Below are 23,831 nucleotides of genomic sequence, written 5' to 3'. Positions count from 1 at the left end.
AATGTTCCTACGGGAAAGAAATTGCTCTGTAATTACAGGCAAGGTCAGCGCAGTCAGTTCAATGGAAAAGAGATGGTGAGAGCTGAGGCTCCCCTCCCATGAAGGTTTTTGAATGTTATTAAACACAGCTGTTGCCACTTTTTGAGGAAGTGCCTGGTGAAGTATACATTGTCTAAGGGTTCTCTGGGATATGAGGATTGCAGCCTTTTCTTGAGAAAGAAGATTGACACTTTTAAGTGTAAGGAATTTCTTGGTCACACTTCACATTTCTTTGAATCTCTAAGGCATTTGGATGTGTTTTTCAATGGTGTGAGTCTCCCAACTCTTTAAAAGGCTAGTATGTCTTATTTGTGTGTTTTTATTTTCTGAGACAGGTTTTTCAGTACCTATCTGGAGTATTTCAGCTCACTTCTGTTTGTTTGCAAATGAGGCATATTCTCATGACTGATGGGTAGCTTTAGCTCTAGGACATCCAAGTCATCTTGAATTCATCCTCAAGAGGAAAATCTTTGCTTCTCTTTCTTCTTAAGGACAAACCGCTGAGTTAGAAATATTCTGTGCCCAAACTTTGTTATCAATAGCCTTCAAGTGGCAATACTAGTTGCAAGTATTCCACTCTTCTGTTTCTCACTTGTTTTGTATCTATGCAGTTTGCCAGTGCAGCTGAATGTGGAACGGTACTGGGACTGTGTCAGGGATTGATTCTTCTTAAGAGAGCAAAAAACCCTCTTAGGCGCAGCTCAAACTGATTGAAATTTATTAACACAACTCCCAATCCTTTGTGCATGGTGAGTTCAGGATGGAAAGCTCTCTTAAAATCAGTTGCTGTTTTTGGAGAGCAAGTTTTCAGCAAGATCAGCTTCTTGAACTGCACAGTTGAAAGAGGGCTGGTGCTTTCTGTTAGGAGAGGCTGGGGGGATATGGTTTGTCACAAGGGAAGTTGAGAGTGTGGCTGAATCTAGTAAACCAGATATATATTGTTCAGGTTATGAAACTTAAGCTCTAAAGTCTTTTATTGGCTCTTTTCTCAGATATCCAGACTGCAACACCTTGAATGGTTGTTCCAGCTTAAGTGAGTGGCATAGTGTGTCATGCTAGGGGTTGAGAAAGAAGTGATTGGAGTGGTGGGAGCAGTGACTTACAGCTGAATGCTTTGTGTTGTGAAGTCTAACCTTCAATTATTTTTCTGCTTTGCTTCCCTACCATAAAAGCATAACAGATCTAGCATTGTTTGACTCAGAAATCTCCCATGAGCATGTTTGACCAGTAACTGATTAAAGGGATTTGCATCAGTTCTTTCACAAATGGTTATGTTATTTATTTAACAAAAGTATATAGTTTTTAAAGAAAATGTTTCAAACGCAAACAAAAAAAAAAGTGGATATTCTCTATTGCATGTTTTGGTAATTTCAGATATCTCAAATACTCTTAGATTTGAGACTGAGTTGGTTCTGCAGTACTTTTATCTTTTATCTTTTCCTTGTGAACTGTTTACCTCACTTCCGGCACACACAGGATTTTTAACAATATTTCATGTCTGCAGGCCTCCAACATTTGGAGAACATGTATAAATTTGGCAACTCACAATTAATATCTTCAAACAGATTGATTTAAAACCCTAGGTGTTTTTCTTGAAAAGTATTTTCCTGAAGACATTTCAAAATTTGTTCCTTGAATATTGTTTCTGTTTTTAAATTTAACTGCCATTTAATCTGTTGGTGTAGCATCAAGAAATGAAAGTGTAATACATATAATAGTTCTAAAAATAATACAGATATTTCTCTTATTTTTTTTTTGTAAGAGCTATAATGAAAAAGATCTTGCATTTTAAAAAAGGTGTGCAACATAGATCTATTGCCTTCTCTACTATTACAAGAACCCAGGAAACTTGTTCGGCTACTACTGTTTTTTATTTTCACTTCTCTGAGGGTGTAATTTGGGGAGGAGAGGGTAGTAAGTTTGTCAGAGTGTTGCATTGAAATAAATTTTGTCAATATTCACAGTGAATGTCTGCTGAACAGCCTCTAACACGAGTTTCACTTCCTCAATATGCCAAGAAATAAATTTTCGGTCATAAATTTTCAGCAATTTCATCTGCTTAGTGATACTTAGGTATGTATAACTAACATTACAGTGTCTCTATTAATGGGCTGGCAGTTGTCAGTGTCACATCACAGTGCCTGGCATTACACCTTTGCTGCAGGTCTGTTTTGGGGCAGCTGTGCTGGAGCTGCAGATCTTTCTGCATCTCTGATTACTATGACTGTCTTGCCTAGGCTGTCTTCAAGTAGGGAAAGAGCTTCTAGACTTACACAGGGACAAATTCTGTGAAAAGAAAGCCATTTAAGAACAACCACAAAAAAACCCAAGCATCATCTAATTTCCTTTTCATCTCTACTCTTCCTTCATTTTTCTTGGGGTAGAGAGCATTTTTATAACTACTAGTTAGCTTATTGGTATTTATTTCGAATCACATCCTCCAAATTAATTTTGTTTTGCTCTGTGACATGCAAGGAAGGTGTTAACCTGAGTAATTTATGCCACAATGGGAGGTGAATAAAGTAAATAGAGTTAGAAGATGTGAGTGAAAGCAGAGGAAAATCAGTACCTATTCAGGTCAAAATAACATTTTTTTCCCAGTGGAATTGCCCCATTTTGAATGGAATAAAGTCTTTTATCTCTAAGCCAGTTAATTTTTTCTTCAGGCTTTTTAGGAATATAGTTAGTTTTGTTAAATAATTTTCTTTCCCTTTTTTGATAATTTATCAAATAATAATATCAATATTATTTCTCAATAATAATTTTTGTTAATTTATATGTTGGACTAAATAAACAACAAATTGTATCATCTTACCAGCTTCTATCTCTATAGTATTTAGCCTGTAATACAGTAACTCTGTTACAGGATGTACCAATTTTACACTGTAGTGTTCAGCAGTAACCTTGGAGGTTGTTCCCACAGTCCCCATTTGATAGCTGGTGCGATCATCTGGCATCAACTTGTGCCCAACCAGTTGTGGCTGGCACTTTTAAAATACCTTGCTGTCCCTGTGCACCCTGATGTACATTTTTTTCTTCTTAGACTGTAAAGGGAGGGAAAACTACATTTTCCTTTGACCTTATGCATGTTTGGCAGGTTAGGGTTAGGCTGAAAAATTCTGAAGTCTTTCCAAAGACTCTTTATCTTCTATTTATTTCCTTAAGATATTTGGACATCTCAAAAGCAGGCTGTGAGTCCCTATTTTTTTGGTTTCTTGGAGATAATAATTCAGAAATAGTGTGTACTTACTTCAGTTTTCCTTCTTTGTTTCCCTTCCCTTCCTTTCCCAGTCCCCTTTTATCCTCACCTTCAGATTTTCTGCTCTGGAGCCTTGAAGAGTAGGGGTTTGAATAAACATGAAATACTGAAGAGCTTGCTGCAGTATCGGTACATTTGGCTGTGCATGGCTTCTTTCTGTCAACAAAAGAGACACTTCAATGAAAGATGCATGAGAACAAACAAATATTTTTCTGGTTGTCCAGCTGTGGCTTAACACACTTTATATAAAAAGTTAATAGAAACAGTTAGAAGATAAAAAGGATGAGTTAAATACTGACACTACCATAGGAGAGCTACTGTTCATAAGCTCATTTTTTAAAATTAGTACCTAAATTTTCTGTCTTGCAGAAACATAGCTTGCTGCTGGGTTTTGCATTTGAGAAGAGCAATGCTTTCAAAACAAAATAAAATAAAATAGTTGTGGATCCTGCTTTTTTTTTTTTCCATATTTTTCAATATGTTTTTGTCTCATTAGGTGACTCTACTTAAATGTTTTACATCACTGGGTTTAGACTCAACAGTATTAGAGTTCAAGTAGCATCTACTTTTGTTAAAGGGAAAATCCAGAGACAATGTATTTTCAACTATCTTTTAAGTGAGAGTGAAAGTAGGCAATTTGTTGATATTTGTTGTCCTAGTAGTGTTAAAAGTAATTTACCAGCAAAATCAGATTGTGTTGTACTTTTGCTATCAGTCCTTGCACTGCTGTGCAAGGAAAGGTGCGTAAAGTTTGATTATAAAAAAATCTTCAGTTATAAGTTTAGTTTGAGTGAGTTCCATCTGGAAGGCCAAGTTCTCTTTATGTGGTGAGCCCAAAGTGACTTTGGACTAGTGGTAGGATTGTGCAGATAGTAGTCAGCTTGTCTCTCATGCTTTTTATCCTCTGCTGTTACACACTTCACAATAGAGGTGGGAGCCCATACCCTGGTGTTCCATGGTGGGGAAAAACAAGACAAAAAGCTTGGTTTCAGCATATGAAAATGAGCAGAACTGTGGCACTGCTGCAATAGTGGCAGAAGGGGAGTGTCTAAATTACTGATTTTCTAGAGGAAAGACCTGCACTTGTATGTTTTAGTTAGGCTACTTCTTAGGAAATGCAGAGTGGATGGAAATTAAGAAGATGGGAATGGAAAGAGTTAATATATAATTTATGTAATCTTAATTCAGCCTGTATTTTGAGTGCTTGATACTACAGTTTTAAAAGTTTTTTTTTCTTGTCTCTGAATGTAACATAAAGGTAGTGTCGATCCTCAATGATTTAAAGGTAAAATATTCTCATTCTCGTATTGTGAAAGTGTTTGAATAATGCATTTGAATAATGGCTGATTTTATTACTTCTGTAGTTATTTTAGATTTTCATCTCTCCTTGTCCAGCATTTCTAATGTAGTTAGGGTATTTTTAAGAGGAGAAGCCTTTGGTCTGTCTAATCTTGAAAGTGATGGTAAATGAGACTAGGGTGAGAGAAGGTTATTGACTAAGGTGCAGATAAGTCCTTTTCTCAAACTTGTTAATCTTATATGCAATGAATAAGGACAGAAATTGCATACAGATTTTATGCAAAGCCACTGTATCTATAGTTACCTGTATTTTAAAATCCACTTGTAAACTCATGATTCTTGTACAGTACAAACAGTTCTATTTAGTGCTTACCTCACTCTGCTCTAACTGATATTTCATAGACTTTGTTTTTTCAGTAAACATTTTTTTTTATTTCTCTGTAGGATTAGTAGAGGCTTGCATCATAATACTCATGGTGCTAATGTAAAGTGTCAACTCTTGAATGCAAGTGTCTGTTAGAAAGATTCCAGTGTGTGTGAAAAAAATGGCACTGATCCTTCAGAGGATCAAGTTTGCTTTTGGCATAAACGCAGAAGTTTGTCTACAAACCATTGTACTCTGAAAGTTTTTTTGTGTTTTCCTACATATGAATTTTCTCTGGACTGTAATTGATAAGCATCAGAAATTTGGAAAGGTGACATTTCTCATATCATCATCTTGCCATAATGACAAAGAAGTTAATAGCAGCCATTATTTTTAAAACTTCAGTGAGCTGTAGTGCTGAAGAGGTCTGGCAGTGACTCACCAAATCTCACAGTATTTCTGATAAGTCAGCCAACTGTGTAGTGTTGTAAACTACTTTACAACTTTGCCTTTGTGTCTATAAATTTGTTTTCTTATCTATTCTCTTTTTAAAAAAACAAAATTAATTAATACATCTGTGCTTGAATGAAATAAGTGGTTAATTGCAGGAAACATGAGGTTAGTATAGTGCTTTATGTAATGGAGACAAGACCATTTTTACAGCTCTGCTGACTTATGAATGCAGCTCTGAATATAAATGAGCTCTCTTTAGCAGTAACTGTGTAGATATGTGCATATGTGTGCACTTTGGATACAGCTTCTGGAATATCCTGAATGGCCTTTTGCTTGGTCTCTTGTGCTTTATTTACACTTTTTTGTATAAAACTGACTTGGGGGAATTTTTCTCCCCTTTTTCAAATGGAGATTTAAGCAGGATTTGAATAGTTTTTAAATTCATCTGTATTGGTTCAGATTTTTAAGCTTTAATTTTGAAGTACTGTAGATCTCTTTAAAGCAGTAGTTAAAGCCCTAGAGGAATCTTCCCAGTCTCTTTGAGACTGATAAGTTCAGTACTGTATTTTCATGGTTTGGAGCATCCTTTTCTATGAGGAAAATCTGAGAGCTGAGACTTCAGCCTGGAGAAGAAAAAGCTTAAGGAGATCTTTTTGTTGTGTACAGTTGATGGGAAGGAATTAATTGAGAGAGACAGGCTCTTAATGGTGGTATCCAGTGACAGAACCAGAGGCAATGAGCACAAACTGAAACACAGATGGTTCCCTCTAAACATCAGGAAACACTTTACTGTGAGGATGACTGAGCACTGGCATAGGTTGCCCAGAGAGCTCATAGGGTTTTCATCCTTGGAGATAAGAAGCCACCTGGATACGGTCTTGGGCAACTGACTCCAGGTGACCCTGCTTGGGCACAGTGGTTGGACCAGATGATGTCCAGAGGTCCCTTCCAAGTCAGCCGTTCTGTGATTCTGTTTGTGTGCTTCAGGGTTTAGCCCTGTGCCTGCTCTATCACTAACATCTCCTTTCCCCGTCTTCACTTCAAAGTTGAGAAATAAACTGTAAGACTTTGCCCCAGACACTGTGACAAGGACAAAGCTCTACCCCCTTCTCTGCCTTCTCAAAGTATCTTTCCCAGATAAATTTCATTAGCTGTACATGTCCATTGTGAAAAGAAAATTGTATTGTTCGTCTTTGTGTGAATATCAAATACAAATATATCAAATGTGTATGTCCGAATGTTTTTATCTATATATAATATACTTTACGGGAGTCTGATATAAAATCCATAATCATAATACTTTGGTTACTGTAACAGTAGTACCAATATCTTTAACTTGTTTTTTGACATATTTTATTCACTTTTTTCTTTTTATGTGTGTGTGCTTTGCCTTGCAGAGTTGGAAGAATCCAGAGATTTCATGTATTGAGTAGCAGGCATCTTACAAGATTACCACATCTAAACTGAAAAGGCAGATGCAGCTCTGAGTACCAGATTGGTGTGTGCACTGCACGTACATGAAAACGCACATGGTTTTGTCATCACGTAGACTTGCTCTGGCATATTCCTGAGAGCTTTGCAATTGATGAAAATTAATTCGAGAACCAGATGGAGCACCTTTGCAGCACAGGAATCAGTAATCCATGGAGAGACACCTGCCAGTAATGTTCAACTTTCCACATGGTCTTCACGGGTGAAAAAAGTTTGCAAGAAGAGAAAGAAAAAACACCCTCTGCACAGAAAAAGCCTAATAAATACCTCCACAATCTAAATCAATAGCTGTGAGGGAAACAGAGGAATCAAGAGGGCAGAGGAAACTGATTTAGTTCTAGCAGAGGAATAATGCATCGTCTTCAGCACGTTTTGCTTTGGGCTCAGTAGAATAAATGGTGACCTTCTGATGAGTAATGATGACTGGAAATAAATAAGTTGAGGAACTATGGGACAAGTCTGGGCATCGAACTGAGCAAGCCTTGCTGTCCTCCTTGAGTTAACCAGGTCATCAAACTTGGATATTCTTTCTCCCTCTCCTTTTTCCTCTCTTCACTTAGTGTGGTATAAATACTAGCTAATTAAGCTCATAAATGTTATTCAAATAAAACAATTGGAATACTTCATATGTTTCCTTCTTGTACAGCTGCAAATGTTGTGTCTGGAACTATGAATCTGTGCTGTAGACAAGCATCAAGAAGGAAAGATCTGATCAAACAAACAAGGAAAATACCTAGAGAAATAGTGAACCCAGGAAGTCAGATTTTTAATGCTGCTTCTCTTTCTTTTTTAGATGATTATATTTCTTCCTTCCTTGAATTTTAGAAGGTTTTGAAAGAGTGCTTACTTGATGTGCTTTAATTCTGGCATTTGTTTTTTATGGTAGAATGAAAAGTCTGTGATTCCTTGTAGCAGAAAAAAAAGGGAAAAGTAAAGGAAAAACAGCTTGACGTTTTAGCCTGTTTCACAGGAGAGAGAACTTCATGGTTCACCTGAGGCAAACTTACCTACTTTGAAAGCTAAAAGCTTTAGAGCATTTTTGATTCTGCTATAAATGAAGAGGGGTTTCTTTTTCATTCGTGTGTGGCAGCAAAAAGTGGGAAAGCAGGCAAGATAGCGTGATAAACAGTTCAGGCTGTGTTGGGTCTCTGGTGGAAAAAAAGTGCTGCGATGAAAATTGGATTGGCTTCGGATTGCAAAAACTTTTGAGTCCAACGAGCGGTTCTGTACCAAGAGGGATTTCCCAACTGGCCTGGCACACCAGTGCCTGCACAAGTTCGGGTCTGTTGTTTCACACGGTTTGTGTGCCTTTTTTTCCCTTTATGCAATCTCTTTCAGCTTTAGCAGCAGAAATACATCAGATGGAAAAGACATGCCAGAGGGCAGCTTGGAAAAGAGGAATGTCATATATATACATATATATGTATGTGCGTATGTTTAAATTTCTGCAACGGAACTTTTGAAGAAAATCTGACTGGAGGAAATTTTAAAAGCCTTAAGTTACTTGAAACCTACACATTTGCAACTCTTTGTCTCTGGAATTGCATTACGCTAAACTGGAATCTCAGGCTGTATAAAGATTATATCAAGTTGAGCAAAAAGATGACTTAACCATTTCTCGAGCGCCTCTTATGAAGTAGCTGTTTCTCCAAAGGATAAGTGCACCCCCACTCTACAGACTCAAAACAAAAATGAACCCGAATTTTTTTTTCAAGTGTTACTTTTTCTTAGCCAACTGCCATCATCTTTTATAGAGGAATTTTTCACTATGCATTTGGTGGATATTTATAAACACTGACCCCATCCTCCTCCCTTTCAATGATCTATCCCAGGTCAGTCTTATCAATAAAAAAAAAAAATTGATTTAAATTTTGTGCACTAGACATATTACTTTCTTATGTCAAAAAATAAAATATTTAAAAAGCATGTATGCAGCAGTGGAACATGGGCCTGTTCTTTGCAGCGATTCCAACATCCTCTGCCTCTCCTGGAAAGGCAGAGTCCCCAAAAGTGAGAAGGAGAAACCGGTGTGCCGGAGGCGGTACTATGAGGAAGGCTGGTTGGCAACAGGCAATGGCAGAGGAGTTGTAGGCGTCACTTTTACTTCCAGCCATTGCAGGAGGGACCGGAACACCCCTCAGAGAATCAACTTCAATTTGAGGGGCCACAACAGTGAGGTAAGCAAAACGTGTGTTACACTCCTAAAGAAAATGATAGCTTTTTTTTTTTTAGTATTTCTGCTTGAAATTTGACAAAGTGGTATGAAAGAGGCTCAAGACTAATCCGAATGTGATTTGGGTCAATTGGAATTTTTCTGGTAAATTCAAGCATATAAGACTGATGGTGGGCGGTTCTCTGGAAATGTGTCTAGTTTTGGTTTGGCCTACTTTCTCCTTCATTCTCCAGCACCTGCCAGTTTCCAGGCAAATGCAATAAATGCATGTTAATGGAAGTTAAAAGTTGTGATAGTCAACTGCTTTCACATGGTGGTAAAGTCTGGCCTGGAAGACTAATAGAAAGGCAGGGGAATGGGAGGAAACTTGGTTGAAGGCTGCCAGATTTTCAGAAGCTGCAAACTGAAACAGCCTGTGACACGAGATAGCTGTTGAATTTGGAAAAAACTTCTCATTTTGTTAGAAAGATGGCCGAGTGTGACTTCTCAGAGAAATGCTGAGGTGCCTTGCAGTAAAATGCTGTAACTTCAGTGTGCAGTATTGTCCCGTGTACAATGATACAAAAACTTTTTCATTTGTGTTTTCTGAAAGGCAATAAACCGATATTTCAGCTGTGCTTTGTCATCTTTTGGCACCCATCTCTTTCTCTGTGGAAGTGCAGGTGATGTCTTGTAGCATACCAAGTGTCTTAGACAACAGGGAGGGCCTAGTTTGTTTCTCATTTTTAATTAGGTTGTGTTTGAATGTGATCTTTGAGAAGAATCTGTCCAAGTCAAAGATTTGCTGTTAGGTTGGTGGGTGGAATGACATTTTAAGTACTGAAATGAAAACCAAAGATACAATGTGGTTTTTCTTGTCTCTTACGCTATTTATTGAGTAGATTCTGGGAATATATGTTGCCCTTTCAACACAAGCTACCCCAAAGTTTCAGAAGGAGGTAGTTTTGGTTCTTGTGTAACATTAATGACATTCCTCTTTTAAGGAAAAAAGGGAGCAGCCAATAGTCTGAAATAATTGCTTCCACATGCTTTGTGTGTATGGAGGTGTGGGGGTGTATGGTAAATCATACAGACTACATCGATGTGTATAGATGAAAGACAGATTCATTTGTATCAGGTTCATTCAAAAAAATTACAGCCATATTTTCCCAAAGGGAAGAGTGATGTTTGAATCCAGCATTTTGGTTTGAATGATATCTAGTTGTCAGTTTAATTTTCAATTACAAATTGCATTTTATTTTTTAAGTGTGTAACACAATAATCACTTTTCATTTCTCCATGTTTTGTTATCTGACTTTTCTGTGAACTTGGGCACTTGTTTGTCTTCTTTCGTGTAATGTATGTTTTGGGAACAATATAGGAAGTGCTGTTTACAGGAATGTATTGCAGAACTTGGAAATACAAGACTAGGTTTCAGTATGTGCCCATTTAAGTAGAGAAGATGTTCATGTGCATGCTGCCCTTTGGGTTTGGCTAGTTTTGCTTTATTTACTCAGTTGGCCATTGGAGTGTCTTTCTGGGTCACTGCATCATTGCTTTGTGGATTTAGCTGTGCTGTTTGCACATCCTTTCAGCTAACAGTGATTGGCATGAGAGAGACTCAAAATGAAATTTTTCCATTTAAATCTTTTTGTTGTTGTTTGGGTCAAGCTTGTCATTAATAAAGAGTTGTGTTCCTGTAAGTTATTTTCCTGACAGCAGGAATTGTGTCAATGACCAGAGTAGAGACTGCCAATTTATGTCTCTGTAAAACAAAACTGACATGGTGGGATATGACTGAAGGAGGAGGGAAGTGGCTTTAGTGGAACTAGCTTTCTGTGATGAGTCTGTGGCTGCTGTCAGATTTTCCTACTGTCATGGTTTTTTGACCATCACTGTAAGTAAAGGTTCATTCTTATGAAATGATGTGTTACACAACACTCTTCACCAGGCTTACTGAATTTAATCCTTTTATAGGAGAATCCCACTTATTTGGATAGGAATGTTAAAGTATCTATAGTTGAATAGACAGTGAGATTTTTTTTTTTTTCATTAGAAAACACCTTTTCTCCTAAATCTGTCTGGTGAAAGATACTTGAAAAATAGTGAACAGCAGTGCTTACTGCTAATATTTGCATAAGAATAAGGAAATGTTTTGTTTTCCTGTTCTGATAAAAAGCAAGCCAACAACAATGTTGTCTCTACTGTGTACCACCATTCATAATAGAAAATGCTGATTTTGCAAGCACATCGTGGTATATGTGTCTGATTAAAGCCATGTTTGTTGCACAGAGTGGGCCCTTAGATTGTGATTGACATAAGACTCATAAGAGTCTGTTTGATTCACTGAACAGTTCTAGAAGCATATTGTGTTGTCTTGTTCCCAGAAATGGTGATTTATACTTTTTTAATAGTTTATTTATAAATGGTGATTTATACCTACATTTTTCTCTGGGATAAAGCCAGAGCGCCAAGTGAAGTTTATTGCTTTTCAGTCATACAATGCTACTTCAACATTAGTATGCGTTCAATTATTAAGTGTAAAATGCTGAAATGAACAGAATGGAAGAGTGACAATACAGAAGCTAAATGCTTTCCATTTGGGGTGTAATTAACAATATGCTGTGGGCAGAGCACTACATTGTATTTCAGTTTTAAAGTGAAAATCTAGAAGAGGAGGTAATGTGGCAGCGCTGTGCTTCTGGCAAGAATGTGAGACTATTTTTAAGTGAGTCAAGAAAGTGAATGCTTGTGATGTATTTTTGCAATCTTTTTATGACTGCTGAAGAAATTCACTGAAATCTTTTTGGTGTATTTTCGTGACTCTAATAACATGCTTGTAGCCTATCAGAACAAAGAAGAATGAGGAATCCCCAGGACTGAATTACTGACATGCATATTACAGTGCTGGATTTGAATGACTCATCGTATTGAACAATAATTTAGAATCAAAAGTGTTGTAATGTGAGCCACACTTGTGTTTCTACAATTGCTTCCTAGAGTTTGCAACAACCTCTTTTTTTTTTTTTTTTGTAGTTACTAAGGAGAATCGCAATTAAAATAAGCATATTCCCATTTATTCTGTGGCAAGGGGTGAAAATATTGCATTTTGTGATACAAAGTGTGTGACCAGTGGGCTCTGAAGCTTGCCAGGCTGAGTATTTTTTTATAGTCCTGCAGAGGTAGCAGCTTTCAGCATGGGATCTATCTTGAGTTTTTGGGGGAGAGATTTTCAGGGGGCTCTGTGAGAGGTAGTTAGAAAAAAAGCCCAAACTTAATTTAGGAATCCTCAATTAGCCTTATAGGGATTTTCCTTCCAGTGAAATATTTGTAAGGTGTCTGCAAATCTAATTGGTTGGATGGTGCCATTGTAAGCGTTTCTTCTAAATGTTTCCGTTGTGTCTAGTGTATTAAGATGGTACCAATTTTTATGGCACCTAATGTTTCTTAAATTACGAGCGCTTAAAAAAATGTTTTGCAGGTGTACATTTGCTTTTGACTGTGCTAACTAAAAAGACATCTTTGATATATTTAATGAGATTCAGTATGCTAAATGCTAGACTGAAGCATAAAAAAGTATTACAAGTATATGCAAATTAGATGCAGTGAATTAAGTAACAAGCTGAATACATTATTGAGCATATATAACATTTTTTTACTGTAAAGATAAAGGAAATTATTTATTTACATTTGTCATTATTTGAGTGTTCCAAGTACTTGTCTTCAGCTGCAAAAAACCTACCCTGTTTCATTTAGCACAGGTTTTAGTAGATAGGGATGTAAACTTATCTCAGCTGGACTGTCAAATGAATTAGTTACAGCTTTTCAAAGGAACACTGTCCTTTAAAAACATTCAATACATGTTGGTTTTCATACTGCAATAATTATGGAAGTCTGCACAGTTCTTGAGTTTGTTTTGATTTAGAGTAGAAGGAGCTTAAAAATATTTTTTCTTGTTTTAAAAAGAAAGAAAGCTTTTCTTCATCCTGTCCCATTTTTTTGAGGTTGTATGTATCTTGCAGAACAGAATTTTTCCAGAAGTCTATTGCTCGTTTAGGAAATAAATTTTAAAAAACCAAACCAATAAGCCTTTTCAGTAGTGTTTCTTGGTTTGTAGTGTCACTGGTAAGAATACAGAAAAACAATACAGGAAAACTTCTGTTTGTTTGTTTGTAAACTTTGCTTTAATGTAACTGGCTTTGGAATGTTAAATGTGATTTTTATTATGATTCTTGGACAGAAAAATTGAATCAGCATGTGACTCTTTACAGTATGGATCCCTTGTATCAAATGTTGCCTTCAGACACAACTGGAACAGTTGTTACTGGTGAATAATTTAAAAATCTTGAGGTAGAATGATGCCATGATGATGCCTTTTGGCTTTAGAAGCCTCAGAGGTACAAGACATACACTGTTGTGAACGACAGTGGTACTGCAGATCTCTTTTCTGTTTTTCTGTCACTGCACAAGGAAGACAGGACATCTGTTGGCAGAAATACTGTCTCTTTGTTAGAGCAAGCTAGTGTAATTGGAAAAGACAGACAAGCTCTTAGGCATACAAGGTTCTGAAGAAGGACTTGTATTTCGGAAAGCTTGTGTAGTTTTTACATCCCTCCTACCTGATACAATGCTAAGTCTGTCTACAAACCATGCCCTTCCTCTGTCCTTAAACTATTATGACTAGAGAAAAATAATGCTGCAGAGAGAGGCAGAACTAGTGGGAAGTGACTTGTAGGATGATGGGTCCTGTGCCTGACTGTGCCGGCTCTGTTGGATTTGTGCTGTGACTGGTGCTGCCAGGCTTTTCTGACTGCCTCTTTTCAGAAAGGACAGACAAGTTGGGTTTTCATGTAGGCTTCTTATTGCACCTTTTGGAGCCGTCTGCTCTGCACTTAGTCTGGGTGCTTGAGTGCTTTTATTTCTTAAAGCAAATATTAGAAGAGCCAAAATACATTTTAAATCTTTTTGATAGTCTTTTACCAGGCTTTTCAACCTTTGCTGAAGTTTAAACACGCTCCATGGCATGCAGAGGCATCTTTCATAGCCTTCTCTTAGGAAAATTGATAAAATAAATGGAGGAATAAGTTGAAAATGATTGATCCTTTTCCCTTAAATGACAAATAGCAGTCTTGCTGTTTCCCATTTCTATGCCCTGTGTCAATTTGCAAATGCCAAGGTAAGGCCTAAACTTGTGTACCAGCACACTTTCTGTGTATAGAGTTTGTTCACTCTAAGAACTGTGACCACTTTCAGTGAGTCTTTTCCTTTTTCTTTGTGGTACTGGTTTTTTTCCAGCCACACCCACCTCCTACTTTCACAAATATTTTTGTAAAAGGCCTTTTCTGTCTGTCCATTTTTCTCAGTTGCCTCAGAAGCCCAGCCTCTCTGTTCAGTCTTTATTCTTATGTAGTTGTGGCTTTGAAGCAAACCGTCCAATATTGCCACAATTGTTGCTGAGTAATGAGAGCTGGGTAATGCTGCATTGATCTGCTACTTGGAAATTGCTCTTGTAGGTCATGCAGCAGTTTGTCTCCTGCAAAGCTTAGGTCATCAGCTTTGGAAAATTTTAAATTGCGGTTTGTGCTTTGTAGTAATAAGCATCTAGATAATTACCCCGAAAACTGGGCAAAAAAGGAATATATGACTTGAAAACAATACTGTCAGCTTTTAAACAAAATTAATTATGTTTGTAAGTGGGTCATCCGTGCAGTTTAAAATTTTATCATGCCATAACATGTAGCTAAAGTTTTGTTTTAGATAATTCTACTCAAAAAAAGTTTGAGGTGAAATCAAGCTCACCTATAGAAATTACCCCAAGCTTTTATACAAAAATTTGCTGAAGGATAACAACATGCATATTTTAAGATAATGATATGCCTGAGGGGCATTTCTTGCTTTTTGAATTAGGGTGAAGATACTTTGTTGTTCTGTATAGGAACAGTTGTTCATATGGTAATTTGTGTGTTCAAGGAAAATAAATACATTTTCTTTAACAAAAGCTTAATGATGAGGACCTACTATTGATGTACTGAATAGATGAGATTACTCACCTATTAGAGAGTGGTTACCTAAGCTTGGAATATGAGCACTTTCTACTCGTGAGTAAAGTGTTCAATAAAGAATTTAATATGAAATTCTGAAGGCCTTGTATAGCATACATACGTATTGAGCATCTGAATAGTGGAGAAGTTAGGTTTTATGATGGCATTTCTGAGCCATAATAATCATTAAGGACACTGCCTTGGTTTAAACAGTTCCCAGAGGAATTCATCAAATTACAGATAGTCGGAACAGATAAGATACCCATTACAAACTATAAACATTTCACAATATAATTGAATGTCGAGTACCAAGTAACTGCTTGTCAAGTGTAGCTAGAATGTAGTAGGATAGACAAAAGATATTTTATAGGCACTTATCCTTGGGCAACCAGCATCTCTGCATTAATAGCAATCCTGTGTGAACATGCATGAACTTCTGAGGGAGTTCTCAGTATCCTCTTTGCATTAGGAACTTCTTTAAAGAGAAATTATCCACTTGTATAATACAAGCATTATGGGAAGTAATGAAAATGGAGTTGAATTGGGGAAATTCTTGTGCATTTTCAAAAATAAATGCTGGTTTATGGTTTTTGTCAGATTTGTGATATTCCAGTTCTAGAATTACTTGACAAAGTAATTACTGGGAAATAGTATCCCTATGCATTGATTTTTTTTTTTCCTCTTCATTTAAAGGAAATGTATGATGAATTTTCTAATGAAGAAAACACAGCTTTGTTTACCCTAACCAGAATATTGAACATGAGCAAGCAGTGTAACCCTTACTGCAAAGAGGGCAAATGGTGTCCTTGGTGACATCAGAAGTATTGCCAGCTGCTAAAGGGAGGTGGTCCTTACCCTCTGCACAGCACTGTTGAGGCCACACCTGGAGAGTCATGTTCTGGGGTGAGGGTTCCCCAGTAAGTGAGGTCAGTGAAGGGGCACAAATATTATTGAGGGACTGGAGCACCTCATGTGTGAGGAAATCCAGAGAGCTGGGGCTATTCAGTCTAAAGAGAAGGTTCAGAAGAATTTTATTAATTATGTAAATACCTGCAGGGAGGATGGAAAGAAGATGGAGCCAGGCTCTTTTTGGTGGTTCCCAGTGACAGAGGTTAAGGGCACAAAATAAACTGCAGGAGGTTCCCCATCAACACCAGAAAATGGTTTTTTACTGTGAGGGCACATAAACCTCCAGAGCAGTTTTGGAGTTTTCATCCTTGGAAACAATCAAAAGAGTCATCTGAACACAGTCCTGGGCAAGCAAATCCATGTCCCTGCTTGAGCAGGGAGCTCAGAACTTCCAGAGGTTCCACCCCAATCATTCTGTGACTTGGTGAAATCTATTTGTAAATCTGAGTGAAATCTTTTGCACAAAAATTGATGAAGCGGCATCAAAAAACAGCTCTTGAAGGCAGTATACAAAAGTGTGGAGAGAATCCATTCAAGTTTGGCTAAAATGAGAACAAACTCAGGCGCTAGAAGAGGAGGATTTTTTTTTTCCTGAGGAGAAATCCAGATGGTTTTCCAAGTAGTCAAAGAGTTGGAGAGCATAGCCAAAATCCTCATGCAGAGTTACAGGCAGAGGTTATTAAAATGCAGAAGAAAGTCAAGCTGTTGGATATGAGAGTGACTTCATAAGAGAAACAGTATTTGGAAAGGAAAATTGTCACTGAGCTGAAGAGAAGGAACTGTTTAGATGGACAAACCATGGTGCTTGAAAAGTCTTAGAAGAAGCTACAGAATGTGAGTCTGTTGTAAGCTATAGAAACCTACAGCCCTGCTTTGAACAAAATGATAAAAATGCTAAATGTAGACACTGAAAGATCAGACTTCTGGAGGAAATTGTATCACAAGGTAGCAGTGCCCCAGTTACTGAGTTGGCTCATCTGCTTGTAAAATGAGAAAATGGCAAGTAATTGTTTCATCAGGGAAAGACAAGGCAGAACTGTGAAGAAACCAGCAGCAGCAGATGCACACTACCTGGGTGAGGTGTGTACATGCACCTGCCCGTGTGCAGGAGCGGCAGCTGCAGCTGGAGCGCAGCCAGCCTCAAAGCGTTGTCCGGATGGAGAATGGCACTGGCTTTTGTGAAGCTGAGCAAACGTGTGGGGGATCTGGCAGGCACTGACAGTCAGCAGAAGGCAGCAGTCAGTTCCACAGATGCAGCTTCCAGAGGATAATGACCAACAGCAGAAGGCTGATCATCAGCAGTATGGTGATGTCCTGTTAATGTCTTGAGTGGTGTCCTGGAGAGGGGGCCAAATATAAGAGCGCCAACAAGAGATATTGGAGAAGATGGGAAAGAGTGAATATTTCAGCTTATTAAAGAAGAAATCCAGTCTTCTGAGTAAGGTGGCAAAAAGAGAGTTCTTCCGCCTAGGGCAGAGTCAGCTCTAAAGGCTTGAGCCTGAAGGAGCTAGAGGGACTTGAGTTTCCCAGGAAAACCAATTCCACCAAAAGGAATATCAAGGTCATTGTTCAGCTAGAGACACAAGAGAGAATTATGTCAGTGGAAAAAAAGAAAGCTAGAAAGGAGACTAAAAAAAATCTTGATTATTTGATTACAAAATACTAAAAATGGGAATATTTAACCTTAAGCTGCACCAGAGGAAGTTTAGGTTAAACATCAGAAAAAAAATTCTTCACTGAAAGAATGATTGGGCACTGGAATCATCTGCCCAGGGAGGTGGTAGTGTCACTGTCTCTGCATGTGTTTAAAAAATGCTGAATGTGGTACTCAGTACCATGGTTTAGTTGATGAGGAGGTGTTAGGTTATAGGTTGGACTTGATGTTCTCAAAGGTCTTTTCCAATCTAGTTCATTCTGTGATTCTGTGTGATTTGTAGCTTCCCTAATGAGGACTTTCCTTGAGGAATGACCTTTTCTGTCAAGAGTGCACATGTGAAGATATCCCAGAAGGCCGTTTTGAGGATACAGTGGGACTGCTTTCTGATGCTCTGCTTTGGGTAAAAGGAGTGTTGATTGCATAGTAGAGAGCTTAGTTTGTAAGGGATAAAACAGGGCATTTATATTAGGGCTATGGTAAGGAAAAAAGAGCCTGCTTCTTCTTTCCCCTCCCCCAGTTCTAATTTGGTCCTGTGCAGTATTTTTTGAGTCTGATAATATACAAATATCTTCCTCTTCAATTGAGCAGTTTCCTATGAGCATACGATGGAACTGTGGTTCCAGCTGCTGCACAGAAGTGAGAATGTCAAATGCCTCATTAATTAATAAAGGGTGTTGCTGTGGAGGGAGTTGTGTTTATTTTAAGGAATGGATGCTCAAAATGTTTAGTTTCTTGAAATAAGGTGTCTTAAAAATATGCAGAGGATTAAGTGGCTAAGAAAGGCTGCAGTTTGATGGTACCTGTCACTTCTTGTTCTGGTAATATCTTGAGCTAGGCATATGCTTGATAACCTAAATGGAACCAGTACTGAATAAAATGTATGAAATGGAAGAACATTTGATGTTCTTCCATCCAGGCTCAGATTGCTCTTCTGTACAAAATGATGCCTTAGAATAAGTTATGTTTATCAATGTCTAAGATAAATGTTTCCTCATGTACATTATCTTAGCAATTCTAATTTTGCCCAGAAGATACCCCATTGATCACAGATGTTAGAGTAGGAATTACTATTTTCCTATGAAAAATCATCATCTATGTGTTTCATTTACATGTCACTGCATTTTCCAGCATTCTTACTGTTTCCAGAATAATACTCTCAACGGTTTCTTCAGATTTAGTAGTCCGCCTACTAATTAGAGATTCCAGACTCTGCATTTCACTTGTGAGAGAAATCTGGTGTCGTTAGGTTTCTTGAATATTAACAATAATTATGCAAGTTATAAAAATGTAAACCAAGGCTTGTTTATTGAGAAATACCTGTTGGCGTATACACAGATGTTGTTCTCTTTTAAAGGAAATCAGAAATCTTTTTAATCTTTTCAGATAAAGAGTTGTTCATAATGACAGAATTTTTCCTACCCTAGGTCTTTCTCCAGAAGAAACAAATCCAGCAGGGAGGTTAACAAATTAGATTTTGATATTGTCATCTTCATACATACTATTTATGAAACAATTATACCTTGTTATTATGCCTCATGGCTGCCATAAAGTTTTTCTGTTGAATAAACAGATTCAAATTAGGTTTTGACATAGTGTTGTTATGTATTATTAAAGTACCTGTCTGAAGCTGGTGTTTCTTTGGGTTAATTGTGGTAAAGGGTTCTAGTCTCTGTGGTCACTTAGTAAGTGTTAAAATTGTCCTTCCTCAGTTACCTCGGAGTGGAGAAGGGAGATGTAGTTGTGATTGCACTGGTCAGGGAGATGACTGTTTACTGCAAGGCAGTGGGTGTCAGTAATTACAGGTGTAGGTCATTTTTCTGTCCTGAAGGTCTTGCTGCTGACAACTAAAATGAGCCATTTAAAGCATGAAATGGGAGAGATGCTTCTCTAAAACCTGGTGATCCTTCACTACCTTTTGAGGCAAATACGTGTAATTTTGTTTCCAAACGTACAGAATGTTTTCATAATGCCTCGTTCACATTTTAATTGCTCTTTCTGCAACTTTGATGCATAATTGTAACAGTGATCAGAACAGGTTTGCCAGACTTGAAAAACTTCCATCTTGTCCGTAAGACTGGAAAGCACAATATAAAGAACTCGTATGCTATGCAGTAGGCATTTTATCACTTCATTTGAGATATTTTCAGTGTGATTTCTGAGCATGAGACTTCTATACTTAGATGCACCAAGGTTTAATAGCAAGTGTTTTTCCTGTTTGAAAAGAATAAGACAGAGACTTAAAAGATGGGTTTGAGCAGCTGGTTTTTAAGTTTCTTGTAGCCTTCGTATTTGTCATCTTAAGGACTGTTTAGTACTGAAGGCACTCTAGTCTCCTAGGTTGTTTATTCTAAAATTACTAGTAGTATGAAAAATATCTTGCTATTAAAACTTTATTTTTAAACTATTGGTGCAAATACTAGTAACAACTGAACTGCTAGTTTTACTTTTACTCAATCTATAGAAATTGTAAGCTTTCCAGTATTATTATTGTGCCATTGAAAAACAGTATTACCTGGTGGACATCCATGAGTACTTTTACTAGCATTTGTTCAAGCAAAGGTTTTTACTTGCTTGATGTAGGCACTAATATGAAAATAATTTCCCATTAAGTGATAGCAGCTTTTATGAGAATAGAGAAAAAGCTAAGAATTTAGGTGGAAGTGGGAATGAGCCTGAAGTAGATAGGGTGGGAGTTTTGGGACTGTTTGGATTCAAGATGCAGGAATACCTAGAGGGAATAGGTGACTGAGAAGAGGGCAAGCCTGCCTGCTGCTTTTTTAATGTGGCTTTCTGCCAGGCCTTGGGGTTGGACTTATGGTTGTGATGTCCTGAATTCGTAAGCAGCTATCAGATGTGGTCACAATATCTTCATCCTCTGCAGTGAGTGATCCAAACCAGAGATGACAACTTTAATAGCTTTTAGTCAAAGGTAGATAGTAGATATCAGTCCTGCTCATCGCTTTGTGGGTTGATGGTGGATGTCAGGAGCAACATGTAGGTTTATCCTACTTCTTTTGTAAAACTTGAGCAATTTGTCAGACAGCCATTGTGTATCAGAGAGAAAGATTGAGCTATCAAAAGTTATGTAATGTCAGCATTAGCTGCAGTTGATTTACCGTGTCAGTTCATTTCTTTGAATGTGTTGGTGCATACACATTGTGATTCAGTTTTCAATTACCTGAATACATACTCTCTTTTTTTGACTCCTTGTCATTCTCTTCCATTCAGTGCCTGTGTAGTGCCTGCAGATGAGGGAAAGTTGCCCAAACAAGTTCCATATTACTTGTTTTGGAAAGTAGTAAGTATGCAGTGAAGGGCATGGAGAAGAACGAAGTCTAACAGTTTGACAGCTCAGTGTTGCTGTGAAGGATTTTTTTTTTTTTTTTTTTTACACATAGCTTTTCATCATAACCTGGATGTATTTCTTATTTTCTGAAAAATAGTAGTTCTGATTTTTTTATCTTTGGAACTGTGAAGATGAATCAATTAATTTTCATTAAATGATCTGATATTGTAATGCTATATAGGTAGCCAACATTTCTTGGCATTTGTCTTTGTCAGTTTAATCTTGATATTCTTCTGAGTATCTGATTTCACAAGCCAATTTAAAAATAAATTTTCGTGACTCATCTTCAGAGTTTGATCATGAGTAATATTTGACCCTACTGAACGTGGGCACCAGTACAGTGAGGGTTTTTGGTATGTATCTAGCTAATCTTGAGGAATTCCTCAATGGACAGTTTAGCTGCCTTCAAAGCTCAAAACCTGGTGTACAGCAGTCAGAGTAAGAGGATATTTACATCCAGCTCGCTGTGATTCAGTCAATTCGTCAGTTAGAAATCACCTGCTCTGAGCTTTAGAACAATTGCAATGATGTGGATTGTGCCCAGAGGATGGATAATGTAATTCATGTTAATCAGAAGTTTTAATAATTAAATTCAGTGTTGTTGATAATAACATTAGTGATGTGAGATCTAACATGTTCTTGTTAAGTTTGACTTTTAAAGGTATGTTAAAAAAGACGATCTGTGATGTACTTATATCCTGTGGTGATTATTAAGACTGAGAATCACAGGTATTTGAGTCTGAAACATGGTATGTGACTCCCTTGGGTAGGCATGAAAGCTAGAAGAAAGTCAGATAGTAAATGAACTTTCTTATTGCCAATTAACTCCAGAATCACCTGAGAAATGATGAGAAATAATGAGAAACTTGGCGGTTTATCAGCCAACTTATTGTATCCTCACTGTTACATCAAGTACCTCAGTGGTCCAAAAAACCAAGCTGAGCTTTTAATCCTCACCAGTAATCAAGGTTTTGTAGGTTAATGTAGGTTTGCTCTCCTAGATCATCTGTTAAACATGTTATTTCAAACAGGTGTGTGTTTAATAGTGTTCATTTGTGAGTAAAGTTATTCTTCTTGTTGAGAAAAGTAACATGTTTTTGTTTCTTTCTCTTTACTGTGATAACTTTGAGGAGTTAACTTTTTATCTTGAATGCCAGTGGAAGTGAGTTTGAATATACACAGGAGCAAATTCATTGACTAAACAGTTGATACTGTTAAATAAATCAACTTTAAAGCTGCATTTTCTAGTCCTTACATTGGCAAAATGAGGCTGAGGCCCATAAAATAACCTGCAGAAGGTACATGAACTGTACTGGAGGGTTTAAAAAGAGGGTAAAATATATTTTAAAATTATTTTTGTACTTCCAGGCTGTGGCAGAGAATGCTTTTTCAGGTTCACTGTCCAATGTGATGATGGCTGATTTTCCAAATAATTTTTGCAAGTGTTTTTTAGCAGTGACAGTTCCATCATACTGTGCTGTGGTACTCATGGGTAACTTCTGTCAGTGTAGATTTAGCTACTATTCTTGTGAAATGGAAATTTTCCCTAATTGAGAAAGATGGGTTATTATTTTTTAAATATTCATGAGGATGGAACTGCTTTTAGTAGGACATGTTAGAATCTGTAAAATTTTAGTCTAATCTGTTTAAATGTTGTTTTGGGTTTTTTGGGTTTTTTTACAAATTGAAAGCATTTGAACTTTTCACTTAAAATACAAAAAATCTTTCAAAAGCCATTTGCTCACTCCTCCACCTTTGTGTTTCTGCTTAAAAAAAATAGTCTTCTGCTTTCTTCATTCATTATTTGGGATGAGTAAGGAAGGGAAGCCTTGAAAACACTTCATATAAAATTGAAGACACAGATTTCTATTTCTGTGAGCCAGTAATAGTTGAAGATAAGAGGCTTGTTTTGAGGATTCTTAATCAGCTGAAAATTTTTGGAGCAACTCTAGTCACGACAGTCACAGAATTGTTTGATGGAAGGCTGCTCACCAATTTGTATTCATTTTTGGGTGGTTATTAGCAAGCTTATAACTCTGGCTGCTCTTTTGAAATTTCCTGTCACTTTGTCATTGTTCTGGAAGCAGATGAACCAATACTTTATTCTGGTGTTAAGAGAAAATTGGGTGCTTTGGCTTTTTCTCTGCCACATGACTGGACTTCGTGTGGGGCAGCACTGTGACGTCCTTCCCAGAACCAATAAAAGGAAACAGGTACCTTGTACCAGTGGGTTGTGTTTGCCCCTGTGGTGGAAGTTACCTGAGCAGCAGCTGGGGAATGGGCTTGTGACCATGCTGGTGCTCCGTGTGTGGAGCCCAGGTGCTTTGTCACAGCCCTGCTAAGGAATGAGGTCTGGCTGCCTGTCTCCTTTGGGTTGTTATCACCGTGATGATAAATTGATATGCCTTACACAGCACAGGAGCCACTGCACATCTACAGCGGCAGCACTCTGTGTTGTAGGTAGCTGGAGCTGATCTGTCTCCGGAGCCAGGCTATCCCTGAAGCTGGAGCAGAAGCTCTTTGTTTGCTTCTCCTCTTCTGCAGGGCTTTTTTTCGGTGAAAGGTCCCAGTAGTAAGTGGCCAAGTCAAGCTACAGAGCAGAAAAGATGGAGGCAGGATCTCTCAGTCACAAGGATGCCAAACCAGGTGATATCAAAAAGCTGTTAAAATGTACAAGTATATGACAAACTCTAGTAGAAATAGAATGGTGGATGTTTTAAAATATTAATCTATTTTATGATTTCTCTTCTATAAACAAAGCTGTATAACAAAGTGCTCCAGGGTCCTTTCAGATGAAAGGCATTAGATAGTGTTGCCTTTA

General features: G+C 37.5%; 1 protein-coding gene across 5 annotated transcripts in view; it reads left to right on the top strand.

Annotated features, from left to right (window-relative positions):
- The window catches only part of TULP4 (TUB like protein 4), a 147,023-nt gene that overhangs the window by 21,615 nt on the left and 101,577 nt on the right, over window positions 1-23,831 (top strand). For all 5 annotated transcript variants that reach the window (XM_083856579.1, XM_083856576.1, XM_083856577.1 and 2 more), the window contains one exon: window positions 6,812-9,082. In XM_083856579.1, the coding sequence (XP_083712705.1) occupies window positions 8,831-9,082 (252 nt within the window). In that variant the 5' untranslated portion in view covers window positions 6,812-8,830. The remainder of the gene's footprint in view (window positions 1-6,811; window positions 9,083-23,831) is intronic.

Source organism: Zosterops lateralis, assembly GCF_965231275.1.
Source record: "Zosterops lateralis genome assembly, chromosome: 3".
Lineage (NCBI taxonomy): Eukaryota > Metazoa > Chordata > Aves > Passeriformes > Zosteropidae > Zosterops > Zosterops lateralis.
Note: the sequence above shows the minus strand (reverse complement) of the source record. Positions and strands in the feature narration are given on the sequence as shown.